This window comes from Urocampus carinirostris, chromosome 14 (assembly GCF_059441175.1).
Source record: "Urocampus carinirostris isolate Australia breed hairy pipefish chromosome 14, RoL_Ucar_1.0, whole genome shotgun sequence".
NCBI classification, from domain to species: Eukaryota; Metazoa; Chordata; class Actinopteri; order Syngnathiformes; family Syngnathidae; genus Urocampus; species Urocampus carinirostris.
The window spans coordinates 184,995-201,319 of record NC_142362.1 but is presented as its reverse complement, the minus strand read 5'-3'; the positions used below and the strand labels follow the sequence as shown (position 1 = coordinate 201,319).

Sequence of the window (16,325 nt, the reverse complement as noted above, 5' to 3'; positions counted from 1 at the left end):
ATTCTGTGATCGTTCGTCATATTGCAGCGCCTTATGGCGATTATTTTTGTGGTAGCGGGGATCGTTTCACATGCTTCGGTTTACCGGACAGTAGGAAATATTTGGCCATCAGGGTTAAGGGATCCAAGTGACCAAGTGAAGTCAGTGTAATATTTAGTGCTGCCTAGTGGTACAAAACAGTACTGTCTTTCATTCAGTAAAAAACAACATTCATTTCAACAATAGTCAAGTCAAGTTATTTTTATTTGTGACGCACTTAATCACAAAGAGTCTCGAAGGGCTGCACAGGTTATTACACAGACTATTTTTCCAGACTATTATTACATCATCCCCTGATCTGGAACCAACACGAGGGGAAGGAAAAACTCAAAAACCTCAAAACTAAGAAAAAGTACATGAACTATCATAAAAATGTTTATTTTTGTCACAATAAGAAATAATAGGTGGAGAAATTTGTATATCTTTTACCCTGTGGATAGGTGGCCGTCATGTTTGTCCTGTCCCAAGCCGCTACGCTCTGCCCTGTGGCCCTCGGTCGCACTGGACCCCACTGTGCCATCTATTACACACTGGGGCTAGTATGTCCACTGCTTCTTTCATATGTGTATGGATGTCTAACAGAAATAGTCATGTACGGTAATTGATTGTGCCTGCGCAGCAGACGAGTTATGACGTACACAAACCGAGGGGAGTCTGGGAGATTCCTGTCACTGAGTGAAAGAAGCTATATCGTGTTCTGTAAATAAACAACGCTCTTGATTTTATAGAGGACTACGTCCATATTTTACAGAAATAATGAGTAAAAATTGTTACCCACAGTTTCTGCTTATGTGATGTTCTCCAATGGGAAGTGACACTACTGAACAGCGTCAAATGATCCTAAATCTTTACAGGAAAAACAAAACAAAAATTGACTAGCCAGACACTCTAGGTGCTCAGCACCCCCAAAGCTCTGAAACCTCAAATCGCCCCTGGTCCAGTGTCTTGCCAAATATGTTCGGCTTTCTTACAAAAAACCCAGGTTGCAGGAACAATTGATTCTCTTCAAAATGACATGAAATCAGTTTTTCTTCGGGCCGAACAGTGGCAACTGCAACTGTCATCTCATAAATGCTTAGCACAGTCGTTTTTTCATGGTTCTGTTCCTCTGTATAACATTAATGATCATGATTTGCATGTTGTTACTGAACATAAGGATCCGGTGTTACTCTTACTTCAAACCTAAAGTTTATCACGCATGTCGCCAAAATGACCAACAAAGCCAATAACGTAGCGTCAAACATTTAGAGAAATTTTTACAACAAGAACCCAGCATTCTTAGTTCGAATGTTTTGCGTGTATGTTAGAGTATAGAATATAATAGCGTTGTGTGGAACCCTTACTTACTCAAAGACATTAACCTACTGGAAGGAGTTCAACGACGGTATACGAAGCGGATACCTGGGATGCACAACTTGTCATATCCGGAAAGACTACAAAGGCTGAACTTGGACTTTTTGGAGCTCCGCAGAATTCGATTTGATTTCATTTTTGTGTTCAAAGTACTACATGGAATGATCAATGTGCCCTTTGATCCATTTTTTGAGTTCTGTCGTGTTGAGGGTTTACGTGGCCACAGATATAAGTTACAGGTGCCTAGACCTACCAGCAACTTGCATGGAAACTTTATTTCTTTCAGGATACCAAAAATTTGGAATTTTTTGCCTGACCGGGTTGTTGGTGCAAATTCGGTGCAAACTTTTAAGCAAAGGTTGGCAGAGATAGATTTTTCAAATTTTCTTTGGGGAAGGGGTGTAAAGTGACCAAATTTGGCCATGCTCACTCTCAGCATTAGTTTTGTGTCATGTTTTGATTAATGCATCTAACAATACTTTCAATAAACATTACATTATTATTATGTGGTTGTTGATGAAAGGGAAATAAATTAGACGTTCTGACACTCTCAGCACCCCCAAAGCCCCAGACCGCAAATCGCCCGTGATCGTATCTGTTTCATCAGTAAGACCGCTGAAAAGTACTGCACGCAAGGCCTACATTCGAATTGCTGGGTTTATTTTTCTGTAGTTTTTTTCTGAACCTTTTTTCCCTTTACTCTTACCTCTTAGCTATTTACATCATTTTCCTTTGGGCTTTTTAAAATTTATCTTTATCTGTTTCTTTTCTTTTTCTTTTGTGTTTCCTCCTAGCTTTTTACTTATTTGTTCCCCTGCCTTTTTTTCTTCGGATTTTGCTTTTTTTATACTTCTTTTGTTTCGTTTTTTTCCTAGCCTTTTACCTGTTTTTTTCTTTACTCTTTCTTGTTTTACTAGCATTTTCTTATTTTTCCTTTGCTTTATTTCCTCTTTTTCTTTTCAAGTTTTTCTTGTCCTTTTTTGTTACTTTTCCTTTTTGCTTTTGTTTCTTCTTCATTTTTGTTTTGTTTGCTTTATTTGTTTTTGAGTTTTTCCTTGCCCTTATGAAGGTTGTAGATCAGGGGATGGCTTTAGTCTGTGCAGCCCTTTGAGACTCCTTGTGAATAAGGGCGTCACAAATAAACAAGACTTGACTTCAATTAAAAACACACCTCAACGTTCCATAAGAGGAAGTTTTATTTTGACAACCGGAAGTAGGCGTATCGTGTGCGTGTAGTGTCAGCTGACAACTTCCCCCCCTCCTCCGGTAAGCAGAGCGTGCGGAGCGACGGACCGAGCGATAGTCCGCCCGCCAAGCGCCGAGTTCCACCTGCACCGCGTCGTCTCAGTCCCGGGTGACGTTTCCTTTCTCTTGCGGCCGGTTCGCTCATGAACGCGGCGGCATGGCAGCCGAAATCGAACCTCGGCCGCAGGTTCGGAAGCCATGTTTGCTGGGTAAAATCGAGGCTTTCCAGGAGGTGGTGAGCGCCGCGGTCATCATCCCCAAAGAAGACGGCGTCATCAGCGTTTCCGAAGACAGGTGAGATTCGCCTGGAAGCGGGCCCCGCTCTCTCCCTGACGCCCCCTGAGACTTCACTCGCCCCCCGCCATCTTCTTTAAGCTCCTTCCTCGGATTCACGAGTCAATATTGAGTTTCACTCTTTTCCTACGTCAAAACAAATGGGGTGTCATGTGCAGTGACGTCACAGCTTTAGCTACTTAGCAACATGCTAAGTCAAGGGTCTCAGACCTTTTTCCAGCTGAAAGCTACTTTTTCTTACTAATAAGGGCAAAGGGCATATTTGGCCGGATGGATTGCTAGATATTTTGAAAAAAAAAAAAAAAAATGTAGTTTGATAGTTAACTCGAAAGGTAAACAGGTAAAAAAAAACTAAAAGGCAGCTAGATATCTAGCTAAAAGAGTAAAAATCCAACTAAATAGCCAGATAGCAAGCTAAAAGAATCTAGATAATTAGCTAGGAAGAAGGTTAAAGTTTATCTTAATAACATGCAATACAAGTTAAATTGTTAGCTAGATAGCAAGGAAAAAAATGTAAAAAGCTAGCTAGGTAGCTTGCTGAATAGGTAAAAAATAGTAGCTCGAAAGGTAAACATGAAAACAAACAAATGGGAGGTAGATAGCTAGCTAAAAGAGTAAAAATCCAACTAAATAGCCAGATAGCAAGCTAAAAGAATCTAGATAATTAGCTAGGAAGAAGGTTAAAGTTTATCTTAATAACATGCCAAAAAAGTTAAACTGTTATATAGATAGCATGGAAATAAATGTAAAAAGTTAGCTTGGTAGTCTGCTGAATAGGTCAAAAAAAAGTAGCTCGAAAGGTAAACATGAAAACAAACAAATTGGAGCTAGATAGCTAGCTAAAGGAGAAAACAGACATTTAAATTGTCGGGATAAAATGAGAAAAGCGCATTTAAAACCCACCGCCGCCGCCAAGGGGAACCCGTGTTCTTTTCACCTGCATTTTGGTTGAATGTGCTTCTGAATTAGCAATTTGGAGCCCTGATTTTGATGCGCTGGACAAGTTTTCATGTGCGCTATAAGGTCTGGCCAGTTTGATCGCAGTCTTCATTGGATGTGAGATGAGTTGTGATAGAAGCGGGAGTAAATGGTACTTGCCTTTTTGTGCTTTATGTTGGCTGCAGTTGATCTTTCCTCCCAAAGTGTAAGATTAAAATCCCCTTTTTTGGACTCGCACAGGACCATTCGCGTTTGGATGAAGCGGGACAGCGGACAGTACTGGCCCAGTGTCTATCACACCATGCCATGTGAGTGTGCGACTGCTCTCTTTTATCCGAGGACAGTTTCAAGAAATGTTTCATTTTCAATGAAGACGTTAACCTGCATGCCGGTGTCCTGATTTTGTTAGGCCGTGTAAACGTGCACAGAAATCCGATGAAGGTCTTAGTCAGGGGTTAAGTAAAGATGGCAAGGTTTTAATTTCTTTGACATTCTGTATTTTTGTGCCTAATTTGAGAAATATTCCTAACAAATGCGTGTTAAGTTCAGCAGTTACGTAAAAAAAACAGCCAGGATTTAGTCTGTTTTGTGCCCAAGTTACCTTGATGAATGAGGTTGAGTTTTTTGAGTCACGTCCTGGCCATGCGGCAGAAAGCGTTCGGGGGGGCCCCCGGGTGATGTAACGATCTTGCCACAGGGGCCCTGCTCATCGAGGGGGTGGCGCGTTGTTAAAAGCTCACGTTAGTCCGTCGTCTTCAGGAAAAGAGAGGGATTGAGGTGTGATTTGATTAACTAAAAGAAAACTCACAATTTGGTTGGCAATAGTTAGTTTTCCAACCAAGCACACATGTAGAGGTAAATTGCTCAAAATAAACATTTTTATGATCAGGAATCATCTAACATCATGACATGAGATCACAGCCATTGATTTTCATTACAACGGAAAACCTTGTCAGTCAGCTCCTGTAATCTAATCATTTTATAGAACAAAAGAGTTGTTTTGTAGGAGTAGCGTGTGTCACTTGAGTCAAAAGATGGACTGCAAGCAGCAGTGAAGTTTCTTTCACTGGGGGGTTTCTTTATTCAGTCAGAGAATATCTCAACATATTACTCCATTTATTATATATTCTGTATGTCTTATTTTGACGATTTTTGTTTGGCGGGCTGGATTAAAAAGCCCAATGAATATGTGATTGTGGAAAAAAAGCCAATGCATTTTCTTCTCAAATACTTCTCATAAACATTTTCCTTAACAAAAAATTATTTACTTTTGTTCTATAATATTGCATAAAATATATAGCTTCATATTGTGTTCCGGAAAAAAATAACAATTCTGAAATTATTTTGTCTTCAGATTTTGGAAGTATTTTTGCCCAAGTACTCATAAAAAACTAATTTCACTCAATAAATGTAATGTTAAAAAAATAATCACAATGAAAAACATTTTCTATGAAAGCGTTTACTTAACAAAATATTTTGTTTTTTCTAAAATATTGAGCTTCATAATGGCAAAGAGTCCTACAAAAATATTTGTTTTTAAGTTATATTTTAACCAGATATAGTGGGGGGGAGAAAAAAAACTTTTTTTTTTCTTCAAAATACTTCTTAGTTAAAACTAGCTTCCTGAACAAAAAAATGTAAAAAAAATATACTTCTAACAAACATTTTCCTCAACAAAGTATTCTTGACTTTTATCCTATAATTTTGTATTGAAATGTAAAGCTTTACATGGTCATATGAGTCCTTACAACAGTATTTTTCTCAAATTTATATTTTCTCCATATATTGGTAGTATTTTAGCCCTAATACTTCTAAAACACATCTTACCTAACAAGAAAATGTTGAAAAAAATATTCAGACGGGGTTAAAATTAGACTAACAATAATTCTTCTAAAATACCTGTTCACAAAATTCTCCTCAACAAAATACTACTTAGTTTTGTTCTAAAATATTGCTGAAAATACAAATGTTTAGTTTCACAATGCCAACAAGTCCTTACAAAATAATTCTCAAGTAATATTTATAGATTTAATAATAATATTTAATCCAAATGTGGGAATTTTTTTTCCTCAAAATAGTTTAAAAATATTTGTACTTAAAAAAAATGTCCAACTTAGAGGGTAGGAGACAACAATTGTGACCTCTTGTCAAATGTTGATTCTTGTCCAAATCTTTCCACTTTTTCAACATTATTTCCCAGCGACGTGCTCCTGCATGACCTTCAACCCGGAGACCCGGCGCCTGCTGGTGGGCACCGACACGGGAAGTGTTTGCGTAAGTAGCCAGAACACAAAAAGTCCTCCGATATTTTCAAGTCGACCCATCCCTGGCAAATCTTTCCAGGAGTTCCTCTTGTCCGAGGATTACAACAAATTGACGCCTACGCACAACTACCAAGGTGATATTTTTCTCCCGTGGTGACGTTCCCTTTGTTTTTTTTTTTTTGTTTTTTTTTTTTTTTAACCTGGATGTCGCTCGCAGCTCACCAGGGCAGAGTGACGGTGGTCTTGTTCGTCCTGGAGATGGAATGGCTCCTGAGCACGGGCCAGGACAAGACTTTGGTCTGGCACTGCTCGGAGAGCGGGCAGCGGCTGGGGTCTTACCACACCTCTGCTTGGGTCTCCGGACTGCAGTATCCTCGCCTTGTCTTTAGCTTAGGCCTCTTAGGTTTTAAGATAAAATATTAAAGCTGACCTGCTAGGTTGCTGTGACCCGTCCTTTGTTGGCAGAATTGCTTTAAATGATATTTATTTGGTTTACCATTGGATTGTCCGTTAGGTGGAGCTCCACCAGAATGATACCCCCAATCTCATTCAATTGTAAAAGAGGCAATCCTCCAAACTTATTGTATTTTAGCTTTAAATGATTTTGCAGTTCACTGATATTGATAATGATTGATCAATCCGAAGGAAAGTATAGTCACACAAATTATGCAACGTGCTTTGATTTGATACAAATTACAGACTTAGAGCCATTCGACTTACGTAAAACTGTAGATACGAACATTTTTTTTCAGGGTCGTGTGCACCTTTTCCCAAGTACAGGACAGTTCTGTAGTGCTTCTTTCTGCCACTACCGGAGTGTGGCGCTGTGAGAGGTCACCCAGCATCCACGCCGAAGTGAAATAAATCCGCTTCCTCTTTGTAATTCTTAGACATTTCAAAACTAGTTGAAGCAACTTTAAAAGGGATCCCGAAACGCACGGGGAGCCATGACAGGGATTTTAAAACTGCTGTAATGTGATCGCTCCACCGGCACTCGTGCTACCGAATTTTGTAGCAGCTACAAGCGTGCAATGTGCTTTTGTGGGGAATCCGGAGATCAGGGCATTAAAGGAGAAGTTCTGAAAGCACGCATCACCACCTTGGTGTTTGCCCGAGAGGCCACCCTCAGATGGATTGGCCGTGTCCGCTTGGTATGGATGTTTTCCCTTCGACCGAACTTTCTCAGATTCGACGTGGAGACCCGACACGCTTTTGTCGGCGACCAATCGGGTCAGGTGACCATCTTGAAACTGGAACAGGACAGCTGCAGTCTGGTGACGACTTTCAAGGGCCACACTGGTACACGCACGCCTTTACTAACGCGATCCTTTTTAAAGGGAGACCCAAAGAAGGAGCTCGCCTCATTCAAAGTCGACATTATGAATATTGCTGATTGAGTGTACACATAAAGAATGGACTTTGAACTTTTGGATGCTGAGAGAGAGTTAGCACATTTCAACAATAGCTTTGTGCTCTCACGCCACACCTTCTCCTGGGAAACGAGAGTAGGCTACACCAGCGTCTTTCAACCTTTTTTGAGCTAAGGCGCAATTGCTCGGGACACCACCTGCTGAAAAGGTTTTCAAAAAATGCTTATGTTGACAACGCAAGTGTCTTTTACCATTGAAGAATGACGTTACGTTATAATGTCTGGAGAAGGAATCAAACACAAAGAATAAAGTATTTGATCATCTTTCATATTCATACTCGTTCAGTGTGAAACCTAGGCCTGTGCGGACGAACACAGAGCGGATATCAGGGCAGGAATCGATGAAAAACAAATACAAAGCTCTCAGTCCCTTGCTTGTCTCCGAGCGCTAGGATATTTGCTACCTGCTGCTGCTGTTGGTATGGAAAAAAACCACATGATTTCCTGGAGTATAAGTCGCAAGTTTTTTTTCGTAGTTTGGCCGGGGGTGCAACTCATCTGTGAATTTGTTAACACATTTGACCTGGGTGTATCACTTTACATGTTATTTTCGCATTAAAACCACAGGAGAGCGCTCAAGGCCTGTGTTGATCATTTTAACCTGGCCGCGTTGACCCCCTTTTCTTACCAAATGGGACGCGAAGCTTAAGATGTTTTTTTTCCCTGACTTTTACTGGTCATTAAATGAGCAAACCCCCCAATTCAACCCCTATTGCCGGCAGTTTTCGGCACACACCGGTAATTTATAAAAACAACTGAGAAGAATGAACGAAATAGCCCAGAAAAGAAAATTATATTGTGCATATAACAAGCTACAAATAGTGAGATGTGCTATTTGTAAATTTTGTAAGCTACTGTCAAGAAGCGGAAATGACGTCTGACATAAGCAATGTAGAGGCGGAAGGAGGAATCGACGTATTGCTAATGTGACACCAGGATGAACATTCTTTTGGATTTAGTGATTTCAACTGATAGTTTGGATATCATGTTACGTCATTAATGACAGTAATTGTCATGCAACGTTTGTATACAGCACAAACTTATTCATCCTATCGCTCTCTTTTTTGATGACATGTATGTTTTTAGTGTTGGTTTTTATTAAATTAATTTCCACCAAAAATGCGACTTATTCTCCGGTGCGACATGTTTTTTCCTTCTTAATGAGGCAATTTTTGGCTGGTACCCTGCCAGCCGCTAGACTGCACAGGCACACAAATTGAATAATTTCCCACAGCACACCTGACAATGTCTCACCTTGGTGTGCTGCGGCACAGTAGTTGGAAAAACACTGCATTAGACCATGATCGTAACTAGCTTGTTCCAACCCATGCACCCCCCGAAAAAATAGCAGTTTTAAAACTCTATATTTCTTAATAATGGACAAGATAGGCTTAAATATGATTTAAAAAAAAAACATCAACCTGAAAACAAAACCGAAACGTGAACAACGCAGCGTCGGAAATACTCCACTACCTTGAAATGGTTCAGTCCATTTGACCGCTTTCGCTCCTGTCTCCGCTCCTCTTTGTCTCGGCGAGTGTCACTTGCGGCATTGAGGCGGAGTGTGTGGATGCTTCGTCTTAGGGGCCCAAAAAATCTCTTCTTCCACACCGTATTAAAAAAAAAAAGCTTTATCCAGGGTTCTCCTGTACCTGATTCCCCTTCTGTCCTTTTTCAGGGAACGTGACCGCACTGTGCTGGGACCCCGCCCAAAGGGTTCTGTTCTCGGGCAGCTCGGACCACTCCATCATCATGTGGGACATCGGAGGCCGGAAAGGCACCGCTATCGAACTGCAAGGTCACAAGTAGGAGTACTCATTGGCATCATAGGGTTATTATTATTTCTTTTTTGGGTTTTGGAGTTGTACGTTAGTGCTTTTTTATGAACTCGTTCAATGGCCGACCTTTCTCTCATATGGGAGTTTTTTTTTCTATTTTGACTTCATAAAGGCCTTCAAAAAATGTACTGTCGCTATATAGGCATAGGACATCAAAAATAAGCTTTAACCCTCATCTTTCATTCGAAAAAAATACAAGGTTCGTACGTGTGTTTCAAATCCTTGAAAATGTTTGAATATTAACGTTGTGTTTTCAAGGTCAGGAAAATGATTGAATTTTGGGCTGCGTGCTTAAAAACACTTGAAATGGTTGCCATTGCCGTTTTTCTTGGCAGATTGACCCGATAGACCACGTAAGAAATGAAAAATAATTTTTCAAAAGTGCTTCAAAATCGGTCCGACACGCCTGCTCTCAGTCATGATGGCGTGGTCACGTGAAGCGTCATTGCCCCCTACTGGTCGAGCCCAAGGGGCCAACTCTATTTTGAAAAGCAGCTTATTTTGCTCGCCTCACTGTGAATAGCCGTCTCTTTCGACTCCCAAACGGCTACCCGGATTTTTTTAAATTTTTTTTTTAATCTATTATCAATAATAATCCAACTTTAGGCACCAAATAATTTCACGATGAGTCATTTCATATGATGGCATTTTTGTTCGTGACTGCTTTCGGTGGCCTTCCAATCTCTTTTTCTTTTGTGTCATTTATTTTCACGTGTTTGTTTTTTCTGTTCACGTTTTTTTTTTGTGTTTGTTTGTGCGACAGCTCCAAAGTGCAAGGCTTGTGTTACGCTTCACACACTCGCCAGCTCATTTCATGCGGCGCAGACGGCATCGTTGTTATCTGGAACATGGACGTGACGCGGCAAGAGGTAGCGATGGCTCATATACATTAGAAGGTGCCTTGCAAAAGTATTGATCTTCCCTGTCCCCCCTGAAAAAAGCAACCCCAGAGCAGGATGCTGTCACCACCATGTTTGACAGAGGGAATGATGTTTTCAGGGTGACGTGCAGCTTTATTCTTACACCAAATCTTAATGATTCACATTCAGCCCAAAAGGTCAATTTTGGTCTCATCTGATCAGAGCACCTTGTTCCACATCTGATTTACGGATTTTTGCAAAAGCCAAACGAGCCTTTTTAGGGTATTCTTTGCCACATAAAGAGCGACTAATAATTTTCTTATGCCCAGATTGTACCACGTTAGCTGTGTGTGCCTGCTGGTCATTGGATGTTATCACGGACCTCTTGGTCGCTTCTCTGATTAGTTTTCTCTTTGTTCGGGCCAAAAGTGAAGACTTTAAAATGCAAACTGCCCGTCCTTCTAAACTTCAGAGGGACGGGCAGTTTGCAGTCATTTTATGCGCCGTCCATTTTGATATTCTTGCTCGAGCAGTGCTCCGAAGATGTGTAAATGTTTGTGAAATCTATTTGTACCCCATTCCTGCTCTGAACTTAATTCTGGACCTGCCTCCTCTTCATAATGCTGCAGTGTCTGCTTTCACGGACCTCTGGTGCATTTATAAGGAGACTTAATGACACTCAGGTGGAATATGTTTGTCATCCTTTATTATTCAGTGGTCATCAGGTAACTTCTGGAGTCAGTTAGCTGAGCTGAGAGAACAAATGGGCTGATATTGCAATGCCTACTTCTCAGCCTGAAAGTTTTTAGGAGAGGGCAATACTTGCGCAAGGCAGCGTATACATTATCTCTACAAATCTCTAATTGTTGTTTTTCCGAATGGAACTTTTGTGCGTAGACTCCGGAGTGGCTGGACAGCGACTCGTGTCAAAAGTGCGAGCAGCCTTTCTTTTGGAACTTCAAGCAAATGTGGGACAGCAAAAAGATCGGCCTACGCCAGGTACAGCCAAACGACCCATAAGATACTGCATGAGGGCAGCTGAAATTCTTGGATGGCGGGGAGACTAAAACTTACGCAAATCTGTTGACTTTGGAAAAAAAGGGTTACGCTACTATTGCAAGAAACTGAGCAAATTAAAAAATATATATATAAATCCATATAAACTATATCTTGTGATTTTTTTTTTTTCAATTGCTGTTGTTGCACTTGTTTTCATTGTAATGACTTTTGTCGGCTCATTCTTTTATCACTTTTCTCTTCAAAATTCCGCGTTTTACCCTGTAGTGTTGTGTCTAATCTCCTTGCACACAATATTTCAGTGGCAATAAAGACAATTCTAGTGCGAAACCCCTGTTACCTCGTTAAAAACGTCAAAATTACAAAATGGTATCCATCACTTCCTCCAACGCTGTAGACTTTTCACGGTTTCGCTACTTTATGGATTTGTATGCTGCATTGTAATCTGAATTCTGATTGGCTAAGCAGTCTCCCCACTTACGATGATTTGACACTACGGTAATTAAATGAAAACGTGTTTATACAATGCTTTTATTTGTTAAACAAATGCTTGAGCCTGTAAAGAGTTTTTCCTTTTTAACAGTACTGAATTGTATCATAATTTAAAAAAAGAGAGATTTCTTCTTTACGGAATCTGAATATCACAGGTTCCTTTTTGGAAAAAAGCCCCCACCATTAATGAGGGATTACCGTGCCAACTAGATGAGATATACGTGTATATGATTAAAGATACAAATGAAGGGGAGAACTACATTTTATTTAGCTTTAACATGAAAGAAACTAGTATAGTGGAGTAGCCGGTGAATGCAGGGGCGGGAGCAGATGGTGGGAAAAATCAAGTCACGTTATAAGGATCATTTAATCAGAATATTTTCTTGTTTGAATCGCCCTATTCTTAGTCATTGTCCCCATCATCAAAGGGTTAACAATTTGTGTGCCCTCTCATTCGTTGAGGATCGCAAGCTTTGTTTCCATGGACTGTTTTTGGACCCATCATGAAAAAATACAGCACAAAAATATAGTATTGTATCGCTGACTCGCAAAGACTTAACAAAGCCTGCGAGATTCTGAAATGAATGAATGAATGAAGGAAGAGAAAGACATCGTGGGAGGTAGTTCAACCAATAGCATTTATGCATTTTTAGGATGCCGTGACTCAAACTCATAGCAGACCAGCATTTTATAAGACAGTATCCAACAGTAGACGGGATTCCTAGATATGGAACTCATCGTGAGCATCACGAGGTTGAACACGTCAATTGTTTTTCTTTTGTCAGTGTCATATTGTAGGGAAAAAAATGTCATGAGGGGCCAACAAAAATCCTAAATCAGGTACGTCAAAAGCCAGGCCTGGTGCCCAGTTATGAACTCGATCCAATTTTGACTGGCCCGCGGCCTCTGTCGTAAAATTAAGAATATGCGGACCGCCAGTATTTTTGACCGCGTTATAAAATACATTTGTACAAAAACAAATTGACCATTTCACCTTGGCTTTCTGCGAGAACTTTAGCTCACCCCATTACCAACAATGCGACTGTAAATAAAAAAGGAAAATGGACTCTGAGGCCCGGCGCTTTCAGGACAATTAGAAATAACTGAAAATGCTACAAAGGCAAGCTACGAGGTCGCCGACGGTCAAGCGCTGTGTTGAAAAAATTCCATGCCAAATAGTCATCCTTCACACGTGGTCTCCGTTCAGAAAAGTTTGGAAACCCCTGTCCTCGTCTAGAAATGCCGTAGCCCGAGGGTCTACCGTTTTCTCGAGCGTCGATAACATCGAGTGCCTTTTACCCATCTATTCTTTAGCCATAGATTACAAATGACTTCACACGAGGCGTTTCCTGCTTTTAAATGTTCCAGCATCACTGCAGGAAGTGCGGCCAAGCTCTCTGCGGCAAGTGTTCGTCCAAACGCTCCAGCGTCCCGCTCATGGGTTTCGAGTTCCAAGTTCGAGTCTGCGACACTTGCTACGCCTCCATCACAGACCGAGAGTAAGTACGTCCGCCTCCTTCCGCATGGGAGAGCCTTTCTCGCTCTCTCTCTTCTTTCCAGACGCGCCCCCACGGCCACCTTCCACCACAGCAATCACGCCGTCGTCTACTTGCACTACGAGCCCACCGGCGGTTGTCTGCTCACCTCCGGCACTGACAAGGTGCTCAAGGTAAAGACCGCCCAAAAAATCTTCAAAAACGCACCTTTCGGACCGATTTGCCCCTTTGGTGTGTAAAAGGCCCACCTATGTGAATTGTTGAGTTCCGTGGGTGAACTCAACTTTGTCCAATGATTCAGTGCTCGTCTGCTTTTGCCTTTTGTCCAAACCATCAAAATGTTGTTCAATTCTGGAAATTCTCCTAGCGTGATGAGCTTCCAGACGATTCCGTTATACTTTGTCTTCACGTCTAAAACACCACCTTGCACTAGTACGTAACAAATGGAACATATTATTCCACGGGAAATTCAAACTGAAAGATATGAGGGAGCAAGTCCGTGCAGATGTTTGCATACACAGTTTACTTTCCAGGCCGTTTTTTGAGGGGGTAGAGGTTTGCTCCCCCACATGAAACGGATAGTACTGGTTTCCATGTATACCAGTAGCAGAAGAAGCTTCCTGATCCGACTCGGGCAGGTACAGCGCCTTCATCAACCGGTCGCGGTTGTTTTTTGGTGCAAAGCCTCATCCGGCTCTTCAGAGATGAGTTTGACCTCAGCTTTGACAATATCGATCCTAAATCACTGGGGGAGAACTATTTTGTTCCGGATTAAGGAGGATCAAATGCTTTTCACATTGTACGCCTATGTAGGTACCTGTAGCGCACAATTCCCTTCAGAGTTAGCTGGCATTTCACAACTTATCGAGTCGTAGAAGTGCCAGATGTGTCTCTGGGGATGATCTTCATAATTTATTAGCCTGGTTAAGACCAGGTCAGCTGTGGAGAATTCCTCTGTGCCGAGCTAAACGTCACCTGCTTTCATGCGAGCCACTTGAGGCTAAATTCAGCCAAGTTTAAAACGACGTCCATTTTTTGTGGGGTTGTACGGTGTAGCAGGACATATCTCCTTCACGCCCTTCTCAATTTTTTAACCGCGGAGCCATTTTCACGCCTGAAAAAAGTTGACAATTTTCTCTGGATGTGTCGCTCAGCTTTGGGACATGACGCCGGTGGTATCGTGACGTCGCCACCTGCAGCCGCGGAGATGCGTTTGGCGCCAGCTCGGAGGAAAGCGAAGGGCAGATGATTTTGGATGCCGGCCATTCAGCGGAGGGAGCCCGCAAACGCGGACGCACGCTTGGAAAATAACGACCACGTCAAACGGCAGAAAACGTACACTCGTCCATCGACGTGGCCGTGTGTCAAAACTATATGTTGACGCACTGGAATACTGTAGAAAGTTGAGAAAAACATAATAACGTTCGGTTTGATCTTTTAAAAACGTTATTACGTTACTTGCGTACCGCGGAGTTGACATTGTTCCCTGAACACTTGTAAAGAGGACCAAAGTATAAAGTTCCAGGAAGCTGGTACTTGCAAAGCCCATCAAAATGATTCCCTAACCTTTTGGAAGTTCTCCAGCGCAATGTTTGTCGTCGATAATTCGTGTTATAAAAGATGCGTGAGAAAAAAAAACAAGTTCCTGGCTTATGGTCCGATAATGGCCAGTTTACATATGAATAGGAAGTAGCCTTAAGCAGAAAAATCTGAATAGTGCTCTGTGAGCTACAGTCCAAATACTTTTACCATAACTTACCAAATATACTATATCTGAATTTGTGTTATTTTATAGAAAATTTGAAAAATAACAGGTTTGGTGTTCAAGCACAGAAATGTTTAGGTAACATACAAAGTGATGGTATTTATTTTATTCTGTTCCTACACATTCCGAAATACCCAAAATATGAATACGTCAATGACCATAAATGCCTAAAATATCGCTACATCTAACTGCGGGATGAATTGTTCCCAGGTCATGCTCTTATCTAGAATCGCTCGTATCTCGAGTGAATTTTCCAGATTCGAAATAACTGAAAACCAAGGCATCTGTTCCCGGCCTCCCAAAAGAATCCATTTAACCCTAAATATCTATGAAACACGTTTTTCTTATCACTAAAAACAAATTCAAATAGTCATAAAATGAAGACTTTCAAGCCCCGCCCCCTCGTATCTCGAGGCGCTCGTACGTAGGGGTATGACGACTTAAACGGCAATAAAGAATAACAAATGTTAACATAAAAGTGATCAAAAATAAGCTCATTTAAACCATTTACTGTACCTTTTTGAGCAGCAGTTTTTCGCAATCCATGGTTATTCTCACTGTTTTACTTGGCATTCACTTTTGAGCAAAGCATTATTATTGGCTACAATACTCAACACGTTTCTCTCAAAGGATGCTAACCGACCGAGCTAGCATAGCCAAGATGGCCGCTCGCCTCACTGGGCCGTGCCCTCGTTAGAGTTCCCTTTTTTTTTTTCCTTGACATTTTTCAGCAAACGTGACTCCTTTTTGAGTCAAGCACCCATTTTTCCAACTCTGGCTCATCGCGTCCTGAAGGACTACTGTATATAGATAAATGGGTAAAATGTGAAGTCTATTGTAAAGCGCTTTGTAAATGCAGTCCATTTCCCGTATCTTATTTCCTAGGCCCCTTGTTGACACGAATTGAAGATTTTTGAAAGGAAGCGGTTGGGCATCCAAAACCCAAAAGGGACTGCGTTGTGTACTAAAGGATGTAGGTGAGCTGCCATGGTCCGCATCTTTTCAGTCTTATTTGCGTCCTAGACGAATTCGGGACTTTCTTCCGAGCGAGGCGAATTGTGAACTGTATGACGGTGTGCGAATGAAGCATTAAAGAGTGGTCTTTCATTGCTTTGTTTGACTTTGTTTGCTTTGCTTTGCAAATAAATGTGAATCTTTTTTTAGAACTGAAAAGCTAAAGTCACATTCTCAGTCTTTTTTTTAAATTGGATCTGTTTAACCTCAAATGGGTGCAAAAAGTGTCGAAGTTCCATTTCATTCCTTTTATTCTTTCTGTTCCATTTTTTTTTTAAAG

At 41.2% G+C, this 16,325-nt stretch overlaps 1 protein-coding gene across 1 annotated transcript; it reads left to right on the top strand.

Annotated features, from left to right (window-relative positions):
- The first annotated feature begins 2,622 nt into the window (after positions 1 to 2,622).
- On the top strand, positions 2,623 to 16,146 carry wdfy2 (WD repeat and FYVE domain containing 2). The gene is made up of 12 exons (XM_088352260.1): positions 2,623 to 2,931; positions 4,111 to 4,178; positions 6,071 to 6,144; positions 6,214 to 6,268; positions 6,352 to 6,502; positions 7,321 to 7,433; positions 9,242 to 9,368; positions 10,165 to 10,270; positions 11,159 to 11,260; positions 13,139 to 13,269; positions 13,331 to 13,439; positions 14,421 to 16,146. The coding sequence occupies exons 1-12, from the start codon at positions 2,795 to 2,797 to the stop codon at positions 14,448 to 14,450; spliced, it is 1,203 nt and encodes a 400-aa protein (XP_088208386.1). The 5' UTR covers positions 2,623 to 2,794; the 3' UTR covers positions 14,451 to 16,146.
- Positions 16,147 to 16,325: the final 179 nt, after the last annotated feature.